The 19,202-nt window shown below is 64.4% G+C and overlaps 3 protein-coding genes across 17 annotated transcripts; 2 read left to right on the top strand and 1 right to left on the bottom strand.

The window, feature by feature from the left end:
* Positions 1-149: 149 nt before the first annotated feature.
* LOC116578352 lies at positions 150-3,990 on the bottom strand. Of its 6 annotated transcripts, none has more exons than XM_032322572.1 (10): positions 3,850-3,990; positions 3,064-3,244; positions 2,593-2,700; positions 2,385-2,456; positions 2,071-2,159; positions 1,735-1,974; positions 1,048-1,293; positions 828-956; positions 436-579; positions 150-286 (listed from the first exon to the last, which is right to left on the bottom strand). In XM_032322572.1, the coding sequence occupies exons 1-10, from the start codon at positions 3,968-3,970 to the stop codon at positions 237-239; spliced, it is 1,380 nt and encodes a 459-aa protein (XP_032178463.1). In that variant the 5' UTR covers positions 3,971-3,990; the 3' UTR covers positions 150-236. The 6 variants fall into 6 exon arrangements, with proteins under 6 accessions (XP_032178463.1, XP_032178465.1, XP_032178460.1 ...); XM_032322574.1 differs by lacking the exon at positions 3,850-3,990 and adding an exon at positions 3,642-3,755 and having other exon boundaries at positions 3,064-3,240; XM_032322569.1 differs by lacking the exon at positions 3,850-3,990 and having other exon boundaries at positions 3,064-3,631.
* NEURL4 (neuralized E3 ubiquitin protein ligase 4) lies at positions 3,971-15,599 on the top strand. 10 transcript variants are annotated; one of them, XM_032322556.1, is made up of 29 exons: positions 3,971-4,061; positions 4,223-4,984; positions 5,733-6,177; positions 6,413-6,478; positions 6,628-6,926; positions 7,091-7,202; positions 7,286-7,374; positions 7,881-7,953; positions 8,066-8,782; positions 9,078-9,163; positions 9,254-9,428; positions 9,522-9,720; positions 9,814-9,890; positions 9,981-10,059; positions 10,353-10,528; positions 10,616-10,747; positions 11,116-11,261; positions 11,350-11,574; positions 11,667-11,765; positions 11,853-12,014; positions 12,189-12,353; positions 12,845-13,003; positions 13,317-13,496; positions 13,575-13,662; positions 13,745-13,852; positions 13,998-14,142; positions 14,274-14,386; positions 14,463-14,628; positions 14,948-15,599. In XM_032322556.1, the coding sequence occupies exons 2-29, from the start codon at positions 4,703-4,705 to the stop codon at positions 15,150-15,152; spliced, it is 4,968 nt and encodes a 1,655-aa protein (XP_032178447.1). In that variant the 5' UTR covers positions 3,971-4,061; positions 4,223-4,702; the 3' UTR covers positions 15,153-15,599. The 10 variants fall into 10 exon arrangements, with proteins under 10 accessions (XP_032178447.1, XP_032178452.1, XP_032178449.1 ...); XM_032322561.1 differs by lacking the exon at positions 3,971-4,061 and having other exon boundaries at positions 4,132-4,984; positions 8,066-8,330; positions 8,601-8,782; XM_032322563.1 differs by lacking the exon at positions 3,971-4,061 and having other exon boundaries at positions 4,703-4,984; positions 8,066-8,330; positions 8,601-8,782; ... (1 more) ...; positions 10,353-10,522; positions 14,948-15,152.
* Positions 15,600-15,703: 104 nt separating this feature from the next.
* On the top strand, positions 15,704-18,968 carry GPS2 (G protein pathway suppressor 2). The gene is made up of 11 exons (XM_032322575.1): positions 15,704-15,840; positions 16,043-16,205; positions 16,551-16,660; positions 16,740-16,852; positions 16,987-17,066; positions 17,158-17,240; positions 17,441-17,594; positions 17,676-17,765; positions 17,863-17,942; positions 18,031-18,126; positions 18,269-18,968. Exons 2-11 carry the CDS (start codon positions 16,112-16,114, stop codon positions 18,350-18,352), a joined length of 984 nt encoding a protein of 327 aa, XP_032178466.1. The 5' UTR covers positions 15,704-15,840; positions 16,043-16,111; the 3' UTR covers positions 18,353-18,968.
* The last annotated feature ends 234 nt before the right edge of the window (positions 18,969-19,202 follow it).

The raw sequence follows: 19,202 nt of genomic DNA, 5'->3' as shown, positions 1-19,202 counted from the left end.
CCCTTGTTGAGTTCAGTCCGCCAGGCTGCTCCCAGCTTTCTTCTCTGCTCTGCTCACTGTGGTTTCCTGTGTGTGGAGGTCCCTCCCTCCTCCCCTGTGCTCGGTGACTGAGCAGGCCCATCCTCCGTGAACGAGTCACAGCACCCAGGCTCCTGCACTTCTCTTTATTGTCCACCTGGAAGGGGTGAGGCCTGGGAGACGCTGGCCCCCATCTCACCCCAGGCTGGCTACAGTTTTTATTGTCTGCTTTCCTCCTCCTGTGTCCATTGAATCTGCAGGGTTTCGTCTGGACGGAGAAAGGAATGGGTCACTGGCTGTCTTGTAACAGGTGGGAGATCTGGCCCCTGCCCCCCTGAAACTCTGTAGAAACTACCCACTCAGGCCCTCTCCCTCCCTGGCCAGCGCAGGCAGCCCCTCACCCCTGCCCGGGCTCACATCTGCACTGGTTTTGGTGTGGAGAGTGTGGGCTGCTTCCAAGTTCCTTCTCCAAGCTTTCTGGGCTTTGCCAGTCGAGCCCCTTGGATATCACCCACTGACACCAGCCTGACTCTGCTCTGTCTTTGGAGGACGGGGCAGCCCCTGCAATGTGGTGAGTGGCAGAGAGGAGTCAGGGAGGAGGCATGGGGCCAGCGGGTAGTCCCAAGCTAGAGGGGGTTCCCGTCCCTTCTGAGCCTCCCCGGTTCCTCTCTGTACAACTTGGGCCTTGCACACCAGGATGCTTGAGGCCGCTCTTGGCATCTGTTGCGATCTACCCTGGTATGCAAAGAAGGGTGGTTGGGGGGATGGGAGCTGGCCAAGAGCCAAGCCTTGTGGCCCAGTGCCCTCACCAGGCTGCGATGTCCCTGCCAGGGACTCCTCGGAGGCCTGGGGATCCTGAACGGGGCTTTCTGTGTGCTCCAGTAGACGGACCTCAGTGCCTGTGGGACTCTCAATCACCCAGTTAAAATCTGCAGAGCCTGGCAGGATCAGGGGGTCAAGGTTGGGGCACCCCTCAAGTCTGTTGGTTGTCGGCACCCCCTGCCCCGGGCTGACCCCGCCGGCTCTCACTGTCCCGCTGCTCGGGCTCGTCTTCTGTGTCCTCCTCAAGCTCTGGGTGGGGAGAGCATCTGAGGTACCTTCCCTTGCTATAATACTCCTTGCGCTGCTGATCAACGTCCTGGTCCCACACGACGGTGGCTGAAGGCAGGGACGGGTTTCTGAAGGTAGGGGTATCTGAGGAGTCATCCCAATCATGCGGAGTCTTCCAGCTGCCTGGGGCATCCAGGGATCCACAGGTGTCCATAAGAGCCCCCCCTGCACAGGGGAGAAGCTCAGGCCCTGGGTTCTCATCTCCATTCTATGCCCTTCTCCCACGTTAGGAAACCCCAGCGAGCTCTCCATCCCCCACACCTTTCTCGGGCTTCCTGAGGGTCGTGCTGAGGACCCCACCCCAGTTGCTTTCTTTCTTTCTTTTTTTTTATTTAAAGATTTTATTTATTAAAAAAAAGATTTTATTTATTTATTGGACAGACAGAGATCACAAGTAGGCAGAGAGGCAGGCAGAGAGAGAGGAAGGAAAGCAGGCTCCCTGCCGAGCAGAGAGCCCGATGTAGGGCTTGATCCCAGAACCCTGAGACCATGACCTGAGCCAAAGGCAGAGGTTTTAACCCACTGAGTCACCCAGATGCCCCCAGCTGCTTTCTGTCTTCCCTGGGCTTACCTCCCATCACCTCCCTCTCAAGACCCAGGGCTAACCCTTGACTTCTGGGACGTGGTTCCCGGTCACCAGACAAATCTCATCTTGGACTTCTCCGGTCAGTCCTCCCATCCGGCCTCTCTCCACAGGCCTGGGCTCCATGACCCGACTACTGCTGCCCAGACTGGAGCGAGCCCCATGGCAGGGCTTGTTTTTACTGAAGGGAAGGCTTTTCTGAGCCTTGAGGAACTTTCCCTCATCATAGTGCGACTTTCGGTGCTTGTCAAAATCACTGGAGTCTGTGGGCCATGGTAAGAGCTGGGCTTTCCTGCCAGGCTCCTGCCGAGGGTTCACTCTGCCTCCCCTTCCCACTCAGCCCCGACCCCTCATCTCACGTGTCTTGGAAAAGATGTCTGAAGACTCTGAGCTTCTCTTATTACGGTACCGCAGGACCTTGGGGTAGAAATTGTCCATTGTTGCAAACCTGAAGGGGAAGGAGACTAGTTGGCACCCAAGGGGAGAGGACAAGGGGGGCAGGTGGTAGATGAGGCCTCGCTGTCTTGCTCTCTCCCACCTTGGCCTTGGTCAGTCCTGATAGGAATTGAAGTTCTTCCCATTCTGGTGGCCAAAAAGCAGAGGGGGCTCTGACCCCAGGGGTGGAGGAAGGAAGAGGCCCCACATCCCTACTGATCTCCGGTGGGCCTCTCACCTTTCAGCCAGCGCCTGGGGAGTCACTGTGTGAGAGACCGCCCCAGGCATGTCCTCATCGATGTCCTGCAGCCTGCGGCGGAGGGAGGGAGCAGGGCTGAGAGGGGGGGCACCAGGCAGTATCCAGTCCCTGAGACCTCTCTGCCTCCCCAAACCCCCTTTGAATAGTGAAGGGTCTGGGCTGAAGGCTAGGGCTGCGGACTCCGCACCTGTGGTAGGGGGTGCTGGGCTCATCCACCTTCATAAACCCATAATCCTTGTCAGCGGGGTGGTAGGTGGCCAGGATGTTCATTTCATCCCACCGCTGGGCCTTTTTCCTGGAGTAGGGGAAAGACACAAGAAATGGGGAGGAGACCTCCCGGCGGCCTCCTCCTTACAGCCCTCCCTCATTCCTTCATTCAAAACCTTTTCCTTGTACCCTCTCGTCGTGTCCGAGGCAGAGGAGCCTGGGGATCGGGATTACACCCAATGATCTGCACGCACTGTGTGGCCAGCGTGGACGGAGCACCCGCTGCTCTCCGCAAGGCCCGGGACCTCGGGTTTCCCACCCAGTGGCCCTATGCCGTCCCGGCTTCCAGGTTGTCGGGACTCCACCCCCTCCCCGAGCTCCGCCCCCGCCAGTGTCCGGCACCCCTCCCTCCGGGCTCGGCGCCGGGAGCCTGCCGAGCTGGATTCCGTACTTGTCAGCGCTAAGGGATTTCTGCATCAGGATGGTGGTGCTGGTCTTTAGGATGCTGCGGGGCCAGTCCTCACAAGGTTTGTGGAGGTTCAAGCAGGTTGACCCGGAGCGCGATGGACTGCATTCCCAGCTGTACACCCCAGAGCCCCCCGACCCGGGGCTGCAGGTCCCGCACACACTGGCTTCAGGGAAGGGGGCAGGTAATCCGTCAGGGTGTGCCCCGGACCCGGCGCTGAGGCTCGCAACCTCCCCCGGGGGCCGGTGGGGCCCCGAACCGAGGACAGCTACCCCCCCGGTGGGCCGGCTAGAACCAGGAGCGCAAGTTACGATTTCCCCGGAGTGCGGGGAGGGCCCAGAACTCTGAGACGGGACCACCCCGGACGGCGGCCCGGTGTCGGCCGCCTCCGCTCCGACTCCTTCTGGCACACCCTTGGGTGCCGCTCCCGGGGATTCCCAGCGGAGGCCGCCAGCAGCCCCCGAAGCCTCCCGCCTCTCCATGGCCCCACCCGGGGACCGCTGTCAGCGGCCCCGCCCCGCCTCCCGGTTCAACTTGGCCCCGCCCCGCGGCCCCGCCCCCACCGCAGCGGGCTGGGGACCATCCGGCCGAAGCCCGGGTATCAGTCCGCTCTGCTCCCTAAAGCCGCGGCCCCGGAATCAAGCTTTATAGAGGGACCTCGGGCCGGGGCCCCTCCCTTTGTGTCCCACCCAAAGGCCTTCTTTCTTTGTCTCTGGGATTTGTTCCCGCCCTTCTTCCCCATCACCGCCTTCATCCGCATTATCCAATCACAATCAGGGTCCTTGTTCGGGGCCGAGAAGCCTGGTTGTGACGTCACAGCCCTCCCACCTCCGCGCGAGCTCGGGTTCCGGCCGGGAGCTAGCTCAAGAGCTGGGGTTTGGGGGCAGACCATCAGCCGTCGCAGGAGACCGCCGCGGCCAGGGTTTTGCTGGACTCTGTCCGCGGCCTTAGGACTTAAGGGTTTGGCTGGATGGGAGTTCAAGGTGGGCTTCCTTAGAAATGCCGCGGGCCCTTGTATCCCCCCTAAGCCAGCCCGCTTTGCCTCTCACGGGAGGGGAGATGCCATGTGGAGGCGTGGCAACACTGTCGCGAAACGTGCGCTCTCGAGGTGCGGGGGGCCGAGGTTTTCATGCGTAAACTACAGGGTCTCTTCTCCGAATCCCACGGACGCCACGCTCCCGCCCGCAGTAGGCGCAGCGGAGGGGACACTTGCTCCCCCCTCGCCGGCAAACGACCATCACTAGGAATCGCCTGCCTCGGCGAGGGCGGGCCGGCGGGGCCGCTGTCGCAAAGCTGAAGTGGGGGGCAGCATCCCCTGCGTCGTAAAGACGCCTGCGGCCGTCGTTTCTACCGCTGTCGCAAAAGCTCCCTGCCCCGTCTGCACGGCTGTCGGGCCCACTCCGTCACCTAGTCGTGCCGTAAAGCAAGCCCGCCCGACCCCGTCGTCCTTCCGTTCCCACCGCGGCGGTCATTAATTCCCCAGCCGGGGATGCGCCGTCGCCCGGCAGTGCCGTAAAGCATTCCCGGCCCCAGCCCCGAGTCCTGTTCCCTCCGGGTGTCTGTGCACCGCGGTTGCCACGGTGCCGCCAAGCGCGGCTGTCGCGCGGCCCCGGTGTCAGCGGCAATGGCGGCGGGGTCGGGTGGGAGTGGGGGCTCTGGGGGAGGCCCCGGGCCGGGGCCGGGTGGGGGTGGGGGCCCCGGCGGGAGCGGCGCAGGGCCGGGGTCCGGCGGGGGTCTGGGCAGCGGCGGGGAGCTGCACCCGCGCACTGGGCGCCTGGTGAGCCTGTCGGCCTGTGGGCGTACAGCGCGGCGGCAGCAGCCGGGCCAGGAGTTTAACCACGGGCTGGTGTTGAGCCGGGAGCCCTTGCGCGATGGACGCGTCTTCACCGTCCGCATCGACCGCAAGGTGCGGAGCGGGGTCGGCGGAACCGAGATAGGGGGAGGCTGGTGGGAGGGGAGAGCGGCAGACACGGGGTCGGACAGTCAGGCTGGCTCGCATCGACGGCTGCCGAGAGGGCACCGACCTGCGGCGCACTGGGCACCAGGCGACGGGCGGGAGGGGAGCACGGAGAAGAAACGTTCGCTCTCACAGGGAAAGGGACGAGGACAGCTGGCGTTTCCTCAAGACCCAGGGGCAGGGCAGGGACGCCGGGCTTCGTCCCCAGGAACGGTTAGGGACCAGATCTCCCGGATCGTCCCAGGAGGTGGAGGATGGAGGGATGTCAGGGATGTGATGGGAAGGGAGGAGAGAAGCAGGGAAGGACCAACCACTGGCGGATACGCTCCCGCGGAAGGATGGGTGAAGAGAGACACGGGGAGAGGGAGGTGTGCGCGGGCTGTGTGACTTGGTGAAGAGGCCAGGTGCGCAGAGGTGAGATGGGGAGGTGGACTGTGAATGCAGCCCGAGCCTAGGAGAGACTCGGCGGGGTGAGGGGAGTGGGACCCCAGAGCAGGGAGTGTGGGCGTGGAGAGCTGGGAATCCGGTGGCTGAGGAGTCACGGAGATCACTGCTTAACGTCTCCAGAGGGAAAAGCCAGTTAGTTGCCCGGACATGTGGGAAGAGGGGGACACAGTGGTCTGGGACATGTTGGTTCCTAGTGGTGGGAGACCCATGGGGGCCCATCCTGAGCCTCTGTCCACCGCCCTTATCACAGGTCAACTCCTGGAGTGGCTCCATCGAGATTGGGGTGACGGCACTGGACCCCAGCGTGCTGGACTTCCCGAGCAGTGCCACAGGGCTGAAGGGGGGCTCATGGGTGGTGTCAGGCTGCTCTGTGTTGAGGGACGGACGTTCTGTGCTGGAGGAGTATGGGCAGGACCTGGACCAGCTTGGGGAAGGGGACCGTGTGGGCGTGGAGCGCACAGCTGCTGGGGAGCTGCGGCTCTGGGTGAACGGGCGGGATTGCGGGGTGGCCGCCACGGGCCTTCCCGCTCGTGTCTGGGCCGTCGTGGACCTTTATGGCAAGTGCACCCAGATCACCGTGCTGCCCCCTGAGCCAGGTTTCAGCCCCCCTACTCCCATCCCCGCACCTCCCCTCGAGCCTTCCACACCCCCCGAAGATTCCGCCTTGACGGAACAGGGGACCTCCGGGGATGAAGGTGAGAACACAGGGCAGTGGTGGAGGGGTGGGGCAGAGGGAATGGCTGAAGGAACGGGAGAGACATAGTGGCAAATGAGGCTGGGTGTGAGCAGGGTCACTCAGAAATCCCCCCACCCCCACCCCAGTCTGTTGAAGGGGAAAGCAGGGGCTAGAGAGAGGAGAGGGTCTCCTGGCTGTGGGCCCTGCAGCAGGGGCTGAACCCTTATTCCCCTCCCATCCCTCCTGGTCCCCAGCCTTCATGGTGTCCCCAGCGCAGGCCCGGCCGGAGACGTTTCCTAACAGCCTTGAGTCGCATAATGGTGAGGGCTTCTGGGAGGCTTCGGGCAGGGGAGCGGGAAGTGAGGTGGACGAGGCGAGGGGAGGGGCCTCAGGAGAAGGCTAGGGGGAGAGTGGCAAGCCTGAGGAGGTAGCGCCTCATTCCAGCTTCCCCCCCATCCCACTGCCGCAGACTTTGCCAGCATGGAGCTCTCCGAGGTGGTGGGCAACGCCATCCTGTCTGCCTACAACGGGGGGCTCCTAAATGTGAACCTGAGCTCCCCGCCGGCAGGGGAAGGACTGGGGTCTGGCGGTGCCGCCACCTCGCCCGTCCTCACTTCCAACGATGCCCTGCTCTTTCACGAGAAGTGCGGGACGCTCATCAAACTAAGCAACAACAATAAGACCGCCGAGCGTCGCCGGCCCCTGGATGAGTTCAACAATGGGGTGGTCATGACCAACCGTCCCCTGCGGGACAACGAGATGTTCGAGGTGTGCGAGCTGCTGGGTGCTGGCTGGCACCCCGCCCTCTGGGACCCAAAGACGGGCTTGATCCTTGATGGGGGCGGGGTGGGGGCGGGCAGAGAACAGTCTGAGGGTCTCTTCTCGGCATTTACCCTCCGCATCTCCCCCATCCTGCTGTCACTCCCCCCAAGATTCGCATCGACAAGCTCGTAGACAAGTGGTCGGGCTCCATTGAGATTGGTGTCACCACCCACAACCCCAACAACCTTGAGTACCCAGCTACCATGACCAACCTGCAGTCAGGTACCAGCCCCCCACAGGGCGGAGGCCCCTTCCTCGGGTGAGGGCCGCCGGGGCTCTAGCTGGGCTGTCCCCCCTTCCTCTAGGCACCATCATGATGAGCGGCTGCGGGATCTTGACCAACGGCAAGGGCACTCGCCGGGAGTACTGTGAGTTCAGTCTGGATGAGCTGCAGGTGAGGGGGGGCAGGGTGCAGCGTGGGGGCCCCCTCTCTGGGGCCGCCTCATCCCCCACTTCCCTGCCCAGGCTGCATGGTCTCTGCTGCGGCCTAGAGCAAGGCCTCTGCCCTCTCACCTGAAGTTTCTTTTTGAGAAGGTTGGGTTGTCCGATGGTTATGTTTGCAGATCTGGGGAGTCGGGGGGGTCACACTCTCTCACCGTGTGGCTGTGGGGCAGTGACCCGAGGTGAGAAGCTCGAGGGTTGTCGTTGGTAGGGTGTATTTTTTTTTTATCTATATTCTTCTAATGTCTCAGCTGAGCCTGTTAGCGTTTTGTAAACTGTTTGGAGAGGTGGACGAGGTGACGTTTATTTATAAGGTGGCTTCGCCGGGAGTCAGGAGCGTTCTGGGGGCTCGGGACTGCGGCATCTTTGCAGCCGTTCCCCTGCGGCCTGGGGGGCAGGACAAGCCTGGAGCCTGAAGGGGGAATGCATACGAGACCTTTGTTTTTCTCCTTTGGCTAGGAAGGTGACCACATTGGCCTCACGAGGAAGTCCAACTCTGCCCTACACTTCTTCATTAACGGCATTGACCAGGGTGAGGGGACGCCCAGAGCCGGCCACCGGCCCTGGCTTTCGGGGGAAGGGACTCCAGACCTCCTCGTTCTGCCTCTCTTTGATGTTGTTCCCCCCTCTTTCCCCCCACCCAGGCGTGGCTACCCCACTGACGCCCCCAGTGGTGTATGGTGTGGTGGACTTGTACGGGATGGCCGTGAAGGTGACCATCGTCCATAACAACAACCACAGCGACCGCCTCCGCCGGAACAATGCCATCCTGCGGGCACTGTCTCCAGAGGGTGCCCTCCGCCGCGCCGCCCCCACCGCCCAGGCTGAGCCCGAGCGCCTGCTTTTCCACCCCAACTGCGGGCAGAAGGCAGCTATCACCCACGAGGGACGCACTGCCCTGAGGCCCCAGTATGGCCCATGGGGTGGGGAGAAGCCTGCAGAAGGGGCTCTGTTGGGATTGGGGGGCGGGGGGTGGAGAAACAAGAGGCGGAGGGATTCTGACCTGGGGAGCTCGGGTCGGGCGAGCTGGGAGCCTCGCACCAGCGAGCAGGGAGCCTTGCGGAGAGTGGAGTTTCTCTGGTTGACTTCAAGCAGTGAGCTTCAGGCAGGCATCGCTGGGCTAAGTTGGGCATGCTCAGAGCGCGGGTTCATACCTGAGTCCCTGTTCGCTGTCCTCAGTGCCACCGATGACTTCAACCACGGCGTGGTGCTGAGCAGTCGGGCCCTGCGGGACGGAGAGGTGTTCCAGGTGCGCATAGACAAGATGGTGGACAAGTGGGCTGGCTCCATTGAGATTGGGGTCACCACCCACAACCCCGCCTACCTCCAGCTGCCCTCCACCATGACCAACCTGCGCTCTGGTGAGCTCCCAGGCAGGGCAGGGCCAGGAGAGGGTCCCAGGGAGGGAGCTGTCCCCAGAGCCCTGACATTGGATCCCCAGCTGGGTTGTTCCTGATCCTGCTGGTGACGACTGTTTTAGGGGCGGAGCGCCGCCATGTGGACTGGGCCTGTGGGGTATGGGGACGTGCAGTTTTCTTGCCTGGCCCTGGGAAGAGAGCTGACCTCACACAGGGCAGGCTGGGCCAGCAGCCTTGGGGAGAGACATGGGGACTGCTGTGCAGCAGAGTGGAGCCCTGGTTCTCCTTGTCGCCCTAGGGACGTGGATGATGACCGGGAACGGGGTGATGCACAACGGGACGACCATCTTAGACGAATATGGGCACAACCTGGACCGCCTCAAGGTGGGAGAGTGGGGGCACCGCCGGGGTGGGGCAGGCGGGGCTGCCGTCGGACCAGCCCCCCCGGGAACTCTGCCTGACTCCTCACTCCAGCCCCCCTTCTTCCAAGGCAGGGGACACGGTGGGCGTGGTGCGGCGGGAGGATGGGACTCTGCACTTCTTTGTCAACGGGATGACTCAGGGCCCTGCAGCCTGGAACGTGCCCCCGGGTGTCTACGCTGTCGTGGACCTGTATGGCCAGGCGGCCCAGGCCACCATTGTGGACGACGTGGGTGAGGGCCGGGGCCGGGGCTGGGCGGGGGGCGGCCTCGGGGGGCCTCAGAGACCACTGCAGCCTCACGTGCTTCATCTCCTCTCCCAGAGGTGCCCCCCGTGCCTGAGCCGCTCCCTGAAGGGAACAACCAGGTGTCCCCCAGCTCCCCATCATCAGGCGCCGGGGGCTCCGACCTTCGCTTCCACCAGCTGCACGGCAGTAACGCCGTCATCACCAATGGGGGCCGCACAGCGCTCCGCCACAACTGCCGCAGCGAGTTCAACGATGCCATTGTCATCTCCAACCGGTCAGTGTCGGTGCTGGCTCAGCCCCCGCCTCCCGCTGCCTGGCCTCGGTCACCCGCGCGGGGCCCGTCTGATGGCCACCGTGTCCCTGGCAGGGCCCTGCGGGACGGAGAGCTGTTCGAGATTGTCATTCAGAAGATGGTGGACCGCTGGTCAGGCTCCATTGAGGCTGGTGAGAGGCACGGGCATGTGTGTGTGCCAGAGTGGTGCAGGCTGCCTGTTGCCGGGGGCTTGGCTCTGACCCCTGCCGGCCTCCTCCTAGGGGTGACTGCTATTCGGCCGGAGGACCTTGAGTTTCCCAACACCATGACAGACATCGACTACGACACCTGGATGCTGAGGTTCGGCTCCTGGGCTCGGGGGCGGCTGGGCAGGCTGGGTGGTGCCGGCGAGGGCACAGGGGGCCAGGTGTGGGGCCTGCGGTGGCCACAGACGAGGACACACCTGTGGGGGTGGCTGCCCCCGCCCCTTGCCGCTGGCCAGCCCTCCCGCCTCTGCACATGTGCTCCGGCGGCACCCCTGCGGGGGGATCCCAGAGGGCTGGGATGCAGGACTGGGTCTCCAACTCCAAGCTGAGGTCCCAGTCCGAGGCCCGGAGTGGGGCGCTCAGCGGCCCATGCGTTTCACCCCGCAGCGGCACGGCCATCATGCAGGACGGGAACACCATGCGCAACAACTACGGCTGCGACTTGGACGCGCTGGGCACAGGCGCGCGCATCGGCATGATGCGCACGGCCAAGGGTGACCTGCACTACTTCATCAATGGCCAGGACCAGGGCGCCGCCTGCTCAGGCTTGCCCCCGGGTAAAGGTGACTGCTCTGTGGCGCTTGGCCTGCCAGCCTCCTGCCGGCCCCGCCCAGGCCAGCTGGCCCCTGACCCTTTCCTCCTCCACCCAGACGTGTACGCAGTGGTGGATCTCTATGGCCAGTGTGTCCAGGTGTCCATCACCAACGCCACCGGCCCCATGGACAACAGCCTGGCGACCAGCAACACCGCCACCGAGAAGTCCTTCCCCCTGCACTCCCCAGGTTCAGCTGGCGGGGAGGGCAGGCGGGTGGACTCTGCTTCCCCGGTGAGGGTGGAGGGGGGCGGCCAGCAGCAGCAGACTGGGCAGGGAACAAGGGCAGGGAGGGAGGGAGCCAGGGTGGGACGCCCCCAGGAAGTAGGGAGGGGCTGGAGCGTGGACTGGGCACCTCCCCCGCCCCCCACCCCGCACCCAACAATGGGACCCGTCTGCTTTGGAAACGGGTCTCCCTTCAGGGAGAGGCGTCCAAGAAGCAACAGCCAAGGGGGCCTTCAGGGCAACTTCCTGTTTCACCTGAAAGCCCTGTGCCCGGTCCTTTCTGGAGCCTGCGGCCCCCATGCTGCCCCTTCCGGGGATCCCGTCTTTCCGCAGTGGCCGGTGTGGCTCACCGCTTCCACAGCTCTTGTGGCAAGAATGTCACTCTGGAGGAGGACGGCACGAGGGCGGTGCGCGCGGCCGGCTACGCTCACGGCCTCGTCTTCAGCACCAAGGAGCTCAAGACGGAGGAGGTCTTCGAGGTGGGTGGTGGGCTCGCTGCCGCAGGGCCAGGCTGCTGCTGCTGCTTGTCACCGCGCCTGTGGCAGCCCCGTGCTCTCTGTCCATCAGGTGAAGGTGGAGGAGCTGGATGAGAAGTGGGCGGGCTCCCTCCGCCTGGGGCTGACCACACTAGCGCCCGGGGAGACAGGGCCTGGCGCAGCCGGCGGCCCGGGGCTGCCTCCCTCTCTGCCTGAGCTGCGGTCAAAGACCACCTGGATGGTGACCAGCTGTGAAGTGAGGCGCGACGGGCAGCTCCAGAGGATGAACTATGGCCGGAACCTCGAGAGGCTGGGGGTGAGGCAGCCGGCTCCCAGGCGGGGGCAGGGGCGGGGGTGTCGGAGGGGGCTGTGGGCCGAGCCTCTGGGCTCATCTGCTCTGGGTCCCAGGTGGGGAGCCGCGTGGGCATCCGTCGGGGTGCCGATGACACGATGCACATCCTGGTGGACGGAGAGGACATGGGGCCCGCGGCCACTGGCATCGCTAAGGTCAGTCTGAGCTGTTTCTTGGTTTTGCGGAGCAGGCTTGAGGCCCCCCACGGGGGTCTGACTTCCCTGTCGTGTGCGTGTCCCCAGAACGTGTGGGCCGTGCTGGATCTCTACGGGCCGGTACGGAGCGTGTCTGTTGTGAGCTCCACGCGGCTGGAGGAGCCAGAGGGCACCCAGCCGCCTTCTCCCAGTTCGGACACTGGCAGCGAGGGCGAGGAGGACGGCGACGGGGAGGAGCACGGCCTGCAGGTGAGAGACCGCGGCGGGGTGTAGGGAGCCGGGAGACACCAGGGTGCTCTGGGGTTCTCTGATTCCACCCCGGTGGGCAGAGGCATAGACACCAGCCCTGTGTAAATGCCTGTGGCGGGATGGCTCGGGCCTGGCATGGGTGGCCCTGGCAGCGCCATCTCTCCTCTGCACCAGGGCCAGAATCAAGTGGTCGTTATGCCCATGGCCCTTGAGTTCTTGGAAAACCACGGGAAGAACATCCTCCTGTCCAATGGGAACCGCACGGCCACGCGGGTGGCCAGCTACAACCAGGGCGTTGTCGTCATCGGCCAGCCCCTGGTGCCCCAGCTGTTGGTCCAGGTGGGCTCCTCTTGCCCAGGGTCCCTGGGGACCAGCCCTCCTGGAGAAAGCCCCCCCATTTGAGGACACAGTGGAGGCAAGCCCCCCAGAGGAGCTTCCTGGGCTTTCGTTCGAACCCCGTGGTGGGATCTGTAGAGCGATTCTCAGGAAGTCCCCCTCCCTGTGACTGGTGAGGGGAGCAGTAGTGAGGGACTGGGAGAGTCCCGAGAAAGACGCACGGCCCTGCACATGCATGCCGGGAGGGCTTTGCTCAGGGAGGGGGCTTTTCTGCTACAGATGAAAAGATTTAGCCCGCTGAAGGCAGCCCCTGGGGACAGGCACCCTTGCCCGGGCAACAGCATCAAGGCTGACACAGAGAAGGAAACCAGTGAATCTGCAGTTCGCAGTTCCTCCGGCCTCAGAAGGGGCAGCACCCCTCCCTGCCCGGGGCCGCTGGGTGGCTTCTTTGCAGGGGGCCGTGACTGGGGAGTAGTAGTCGCCTTGTCCCCCAGGTGCGGATAGACTCCCTGAACCGACAGTGGACATCTTCGCTGGTCCTGGGCGTCATCACGTGCCCGCCGGAGAGGCTCAACTTCCCCGCGTCAGCCTGCGGCCTCAAGCGGGCGGCCTGGCTGCTGCGGGGCCGTGGCATCTTCCACAACGGTCTCAAGGTGGCTGAGGGGTGGCAGGAGGGCCCTGGTGGGTGGGGTCACAGCTATTGGGGGTGCTGTGTGGGGAAACCCTCTAGTGGGTAAGCAAGAGCATGTCATCATCTAGACTCAGTCTTGTCAGGGCCATCTGTGTCCTTGCCGTTGGGAGCGTGGCTGTGGGGGGCCGGCGGTTGGCGGGTAGAGCCTGGGCAGGGGATGAGCGTGGAGGCAAGGCCCAGGCACCGGCAGCCGGAAGTGGAGCGGAACCTAGGGGTGGCCACCACCTGTGGTCTGATCTCTGGGAAGACAGTAGGTCTCCCTCCCTGCCCCCCAGATCTGTGAGAAGTTCGGGCCCAATCTGGACACGTGTCCTGAGGGCACCATCCTGGGCCTGCGGCTGGATGGCTCTGGAGGGCTGCACCTGCACGTGAACGGGATAGACCAGGGCGTGGCTGTGCCAGACGTGCCCCAGCCCTGCCACGCGCTTGTGGATCTCTACGGGCAGTGTGAGCAGGTGAGCAGGCTGCCGGCAGGGTGGAGGCGGCGCCAGGTTGCGCAGGGGTGGGTCTCCCTCATGACGCCTCCACTGCAGGTGACAATCGTGAGTCCGGAGCCGGGAGCTACCAGTGGGAAGAGTGCTGGTACCCAGGGAGACATGGAGAAAGCAGACATGGTGGACGGTGAGGCAGCCCCCGGATCCCCAGGCGCGTGGCCCCGCTGCCCCCGCTACCCCTGCAACCCTGCCCCCTTCCGCCCTCTCAGGCATCAAGGAGAGTGTGTGCTGGGGCCCTCTGCCCGCCACCGGCCCTCTGAAGAGCTGCGAGTACCATGCCCTTTGCTCCCGCTTCCAAGAACTGCTAGTGCTTCCTGGTGAGTCCCCAGTCCCCCAGAACCCGCCGCATTCCCTGCTGCCAGGGCGGGGCCGTGCCAGGAGCCCAAGTGGAAGAGGAGGGGATGCTGTGTGCTGGAGACCCGGGGTGGGAGCCACAGCTGACTGCCTCTCCCTTTCCTGCAGAGGATTATTTCATCCCTCCTCCGAAGCGGAGCCTGTGCTACTGTGAGTCTTGCCGGAAGCTTCGAGGGGACGAGGCCCACAGGCGCCGTGGGGAGCCCCCCCGGGAGTACGCGCTGCCCTTTGGCTGGTGCAGGTTCAACCTCAGGTACTCGCGGGCCAGGATTGCGTGTCTCCCTTAGCACTCGCTCCGCCAGTGACGAGGGAGGCTCCCATGGGACAGAGGATGGTGTCCGTGAGCCAGCTGCTTGTGTCCAGTGTTCCCTGGGTCCATCCTAGGGTGAATCCGCGCTTGGAAGCTGGGACGCTGACCAAGAAGTGGCACATGGCATATCATGGGAGCAACGTGGCAGCGGTCAGGAGGGTGCTGGACCGAGGGGAGCTGGGAGCAGGTATCCGGGGACTAGCAGAGGCAGGGCGGGCTGGGCCCAGGTCCCCAGGCATGTTCCTGACCTGGCTCCCCTACAGGCACCGCCTCCATCCTGAGCTGCCGGCCCTTGAAAGGCGAGCCCGGGGTAGGGTTTGAGGAGCCTGGGGAGAACTGCGCGCCCCCACGGGAGGAGCAGCCCCCTCCGGTGCTGCTTTCCCCCTCCCTCCAGTATGCTGGGGCCGAGACCCTGGCATCCAAAGTGCAGTGAGTACAGGGGGGCGGGGTCTCCACGGCTTGCCCTCTGCCTTCCCACCGGGACACTCTAGAATGGTTAGCTTTGACGGTGACTAGCACTACGGGAGTGGGCCCCCCTCAGCTGTTGGAGCACGGTCAGGGCCACTTCAGGAAGAAGCTTTGAGCAGAGGCCTGGAGAAGGCGGCCAGCGGGCGGGCTGGTGGGGAGACTGCGGCCAGAGCCCGGCCACTGGTGGCAGGCGGGTGTGACCCCGAGGCACAGTGCAGGTCGCAGGGGGAGGAGGAAGCCCGAGTTCCTCACGGCCGGCTTTCTGCTCCTTGCCCGACAGATTCCGGGACCCCAAGTCCCAGCGTACGCACCAGGCCCAGGTGGCGTTCCAGGTGTGCGTGCGCCCCGGCTCCTACACTCCCGGGCCCCCTTCGGCCGCCCTCCGAGATCCTCCCGACCCGCACTTCAGCCCCGCCGAACTCGAGTGGGTGACCAAGGAGAAGGGGGCCACGCTCCTGTATGCCCTGCTGGTGCGGGTGGAGTGAGGGCCGGCCTCTCGACAAGCACAGTGGGGCCCCGGCCCGCGGACTCTTGAGTGCCGCTGGCCCGACTCCACACCCCGGCCCGAATTCCCCGCGGACGCGCCGGGAGCCTGGCCGCCGCGCGCTGGAAGGGGAGCGCGTCTCCGCGTGCAGGGCGCACGCCCCCCGCGGGGCTGGGGGCCGGCAGCGCCCCTCATGCACTGTCTTGGGGAACACGACTCCCTGGACTCCCTCCCCCGTGTCACTTAATTTATTTCCGTTTTCGTTCCTGTTACTGTGAATCCCGAGGAGCACCCCACCCCCGGACCCCGTGCCCCGCCCCGGAGCCGCCGCCGCTTCCCAGGCCGCCGGGCGGAGAGGGGAGGGCGGGCGCGGGGAAGGTGGGCCTCTGTACAGTTGTTACGGACGCGGAGTTCCAAGGAGCCAATAAACGCCGTCCCGGTGCGCGTGCCTCGGCCTCTCTCTCGCGCCGCCCCCCCGCGCCGAGCCCTGGGTCCGCCCAGCTGGGGGCGCCGGACTCACCGACGGGGTTTGGCCTCCCCCGGCACCCGTCGCGGCCGCTTCCGCCCTTCCCTGCGCCCGAGCCGCGAGGCCGCTGGCCGGCCCTGCTCCGGAAGGAGTCGGCCCGACGGCCGGAAGTGACGCGCGGCCCAAGCGCGCAGGAGCCGCGGGGAGAGCGCAGCGAAGGCGGGTAGGGAGGGGCCGGTGGGGCGGGGGGCGGGTAGCGCCGAGGCCGGAGACCCCTGCCCGCCGGCGCACGCGGGACACCCGGGGTCGGCCGGGGGAGAGGGAGCGGGCGCCGGGCGCGTGATCCCCCGGGGCGGCGGCGGCGGCGGCGGGCTTCCGCCTCGGCCCGCCCGGCGCGACCCTCCTGAGCGCCCGCGTCCCGGCAGGCCCCGTCTGAGGTCTGGCAGTCCGTGACAGAGCCGGGCGCCCAAGGCCCGAGCGCCCCCGGCAGCACCATGCCGGCGCTCCTGGAGCGCCCCAAGCTTTCCAACGCCATGGCCCGGGCGTTGCACCGGCACATCATGATGGAGCGGGAGCGCAAGCGGCAGGGTGAGCCGAGCGGGAGGACACACGGCCCAGGGCGGCAGCGCTCCGCTGGGGCCGGCCCCAACCACGGGCGGAGCAGTGCGCTGGGGCCGCGCGGAGGAGAGATGGGACGGGACGGCCCCTCCGGTGGTGGGAGCTGAAGGCCGGGTCTGAGGTCCAGAACCCTTGGGTCGGGAAGGACCTTGGAGAGCACCGAACAAAGCCTCCCTCCCCTTCCCCTCCCGACGGAAGGAGCCATTGCCGAGGGGGCAGAGGGGGCACTGTGATAACCGCGTTTGCAGGAGCTCCGTCTCTGACGTGCCGGTACTCTAACCACCCTGTCATCCTCCCGTTCTGCCTCTTCTTCAGAGGAGGAAGAAGTGGACAAGATGATGGAACAGAAGATGAAGGAAGAGCAGGAGAGAAGGAAGAAGAAAGAGATGGAGGAACGAATGTCACTAGAGGAGACCAAGGAACAAGTAAGCGACCCCTCAATCTGTCCCAGCTCTTTCCTCCTCAGGTCCTCCTGTCTCCAGCCTCTCTCCCCTCCCTCCGCAGATCCTGAAGTTGCAGGAGAAGCTGTTGGCCCTACAGGAAGAAAAGCACCAGCTCTTCCTGCAGCTCAAGAAAGTTTTACATGAGGAGGAAAAACGGAGGCGAAAGGAGCAGAGGTGGGACTGGAGAGCTAAAAATAAAATCAGAGCTGAGTGTAACTAGATCGGGTAACACCAGATCCGTGTCTAATGGCAGAAGAGGGGGCACTCGTCCTTGTCCTTGATTTTGACCTGCCCGCCTTTCACCGCAGCGACCTGACTACTCTGACGTCAGCCGCGTACCCGCAGAGCCTGACGGTTCACACAGGCACGCACCTCCTCAGCATGCAGGGTGAGGAATGAAGATTCCTTGTGTTAGAACGCGCCCTCCTGGGGGTTGCAGCCACCCACTTCAGCCTCACGAAGTCCCTCTCCCTGTCTAGGGAGCCCTGGAGGACACAGCCGCCCGGGCACCCTTATGGCAGCCGACAGGGCCAAACAGATGTTCGGACCCCAAGTGCTGACAGTAAGGAGGACTGGGTGTGGCGCGCACTGGTTTCCCGGCTACTTGCACGCAGACCCAGGAGCCTTCGTGCTACTTGCATCCCAGTTGTGAGCGTTGGGTGGCACTTTACCACATAGCGGACGCGGGGCACATGCAGGGCGCTCGGGGCGCTGATCTGGGGAAGTTTCCCGCAGGAGTCAGCACTCCTCCTCCCTCCGCAGACCCGGCACTATGTGGGCTCGGCAGCAGCTTTCGCGGGGACCCCAGAGCACGGTCAGTTTCAGGGCAGCCCTGGTGGGGCTTACGGGACCGCTCAGGCCCCACCGCACTACGGACCCACACAGCCAGCCTACAGCCCCAGTCAGCAGCTCAGAGGTGAGTAGTGGGGAGAGGGAGGAGCTGGCTCCCCCAGCTGCGGGAAGGAGGCCCAACAGCCAGTGCCCCTGCCTCCCTCAGCGCCTTCGGCGTTCCCGGCAGTGCAGTACCTGTCTCAGCCGCAGCCCCAGCCCTACGCTGTACACGGCCACTTCCAGCCCACCCAGACAGGTGAGGCCGCCTCCACCCCCGTCCTGGCCCCGAGCATCCACCACGCTTCCCTTTCCCTTGCTCTACTCAGGCTGCACATGTCCCCTTCCCCTCCTAGGCTTCCTCCAGCCTGGCGGTGCCCTGTCCTTACAGAAGCAGATGGAACACGCCAACCAGCAGACCGGTTTCTCAGACTCTGTGAGTATGGCGTCTTGGGAGGTCAGGGGCAGCACTCTGCCAAGGGGCGCCCCCAGGCTGCCTCAGGTCCTGACTCTCTTCTCCACAGTCCTCCCTGCGCCCCATGCATCCCCAAGCTCTGCATCCAGCCCCGGGACTCCTTGCCTCTCCCCAGCTCCCTGTGCAGATGCAACCGGCAGGGAAGGTAAGGACGGGAATCCCACTCGAGCGAAGCCCTGCGCTTCCGGGGAAAGGACTGGGTAGGAAGAGCAGCCCCCACCCCTCCTTTTCCCTCTCCCTGGGGAGGGGGGCGCACACCGACAAAGCCCCCCTTCCCCCACCACCAGTCGGGCTTTGCAGCTACCAGCCAGCCTGGCCCTCGGCTCCCCTTCATCCAGCACAGCCAGAACCCGAGATTCTACCACAAGTGATCTTCAGACTGTCTTCTCGCTGACCCCTAGCCCCCGCTATGGGTGAGGGTCCCTGGTGTGTCCCAGCCCAATAAAATCCACCTCACCACCCCTGGCTGCCGTCTGTGTTGCCTCCCTGCCCAGGCCGGGGCTGTACAGATGGGGAGGGGTGGCAGGCAGGTCACAGGAGGACAGTGGGTGGGTAATGAACTCAGCTGCCAAGTTCAGTGTCCAGTGCCTGTAGTTTCTAACTTTTATGTTCTGATCAGTAAACACCCATTTAATTCAAAACAACCGAGTTGGGGCCTTCATATTAAACTTGTAGTTTTATTCAGGTTTGATTTTAACAAATGTGTCGGGGAGAGAGCCCACAGGAAAGGGTGAAGCCCATGGGGGCAGGGCCCTCCCAGATGCCTGAGGAGGGGGCAGGTCCCCTCCCCTTTCCTCTTCTTCCCTCCCCAGCTAACGGGATTTGGGGAGAGACAAAGGCAGGGAAGGGGGCTGGTCCCCCATCTGTGGGGTGGTGCTTGGGGTAAAGGGCCATGGGGAAACAAGGGACTAGAGCAGGGCTGAGTGGGGGGAGGGCACAAGGATCATTTTTGCCAGAATCCACAGCTTTCTGATTCCAGACTGAATTTAAAAAAAAAAAAAAAAAAAAAAAAAAAAAAAAAAAGGAAACAAACAAAAACAAAACAAAACAAAAATCCCACTAAACCACAAGCAGCACCCGCCCCCTCTCCCTGACCAGGGCTGTAGTGCGAGGGGAGAAGAGGAGGGCAGCTTCACCAAGGCCAAGGATCACTCACTCCTGGCCGAGGGAGCAGGATGAAGGGCAGGGGCTCCCCGACAGATTGAGAGGGGTGTGGGGGAA

The sequence above is a fragment of the Mustela erminea genome, chromosome 18 (genome assembly GCF_009829155.1).
Source record: "Mustela erminea isolate mMusErm1 chromosome 18, mMusErm1.Pri, whole genome shotgun sequence".
NCBI classification, from domain to species: domain Eukaryota; kingdom Metazoa; phylum Chordata; class Mammalia; order Carnivora; family Mustelidae; genus Mustela; species Mustela erminea.
Note: the sequence above shows the minus strand (reverse complement) of the source record. Positions and strands in the feature narration are given on the sequence as shown.

Bases quoted from the DNA above. Each gene is read 5' to 3' on its own strand.
- GPS2 (XM_032322575.1), top strand. From the start codon at position 16,112: ATGCCGGCGCTCCTGGAGCGCCCCAAGCTTTCCAACGCCATGGCCCGG. The intron at 16,853-16,986 runs GTGGGACTGGAG...CTTTCACCGCAG, and splicing joins CGGAGGCGAAAGGAGCAGAG to CGACCTGACTACTCTGACGT. The intron at 18,127-18,268 runs GTAAGGACGGGA...CCCCACCACCAG, and splicing joins AGATGCAACCGGCAGGGAAG to TCGGGCTTTGCAGCTACCAG.
- LOC116578352 (XM_032322569.1), bottom strand. From the start codon at position 3,560: ATGGAGAGGCGGGAGGCTTCGGGGGCTGCTGGCGGCCTCCGCTGGGAA. The intron at 1,975-2,070 runs GTGAGATGAGGG...CATGGCCCACAG, and splicing joins AGACATCTTTTCCAAGACAC to ACTCCAGTGATTTTGACAAG. The intron at 580-827 runs GTGAGGGCACTG...ACCACATTGCAG, and splicing joins GGCAGGGACATCGCAGCCTG to GGGCTGCCCCGTCCTCCAAA.
- NEURL4 (XM_032322556.1), top strand. From the start codon at position 4,703: ATGGCGGCGGGGTCGGGTGGGAGTGGGGGCTCTGGGGGAGGCCCCGGG. The intron at 9,891-9,980 runs GTGAGAGGCACG...GCCTCCTCCTAG, and splicing joins GTCAGGCTCCATTGAGGCTG to GGGTGACTGCTATTCGGCCG. The intron at 14,143-14,273 runs GTACTCGCGGGC...GGTCCATCCTAG, and splicing joins TGGTGCAGGTTCAACCTCAG to GGTGAATCCGCGCTTGGAAG.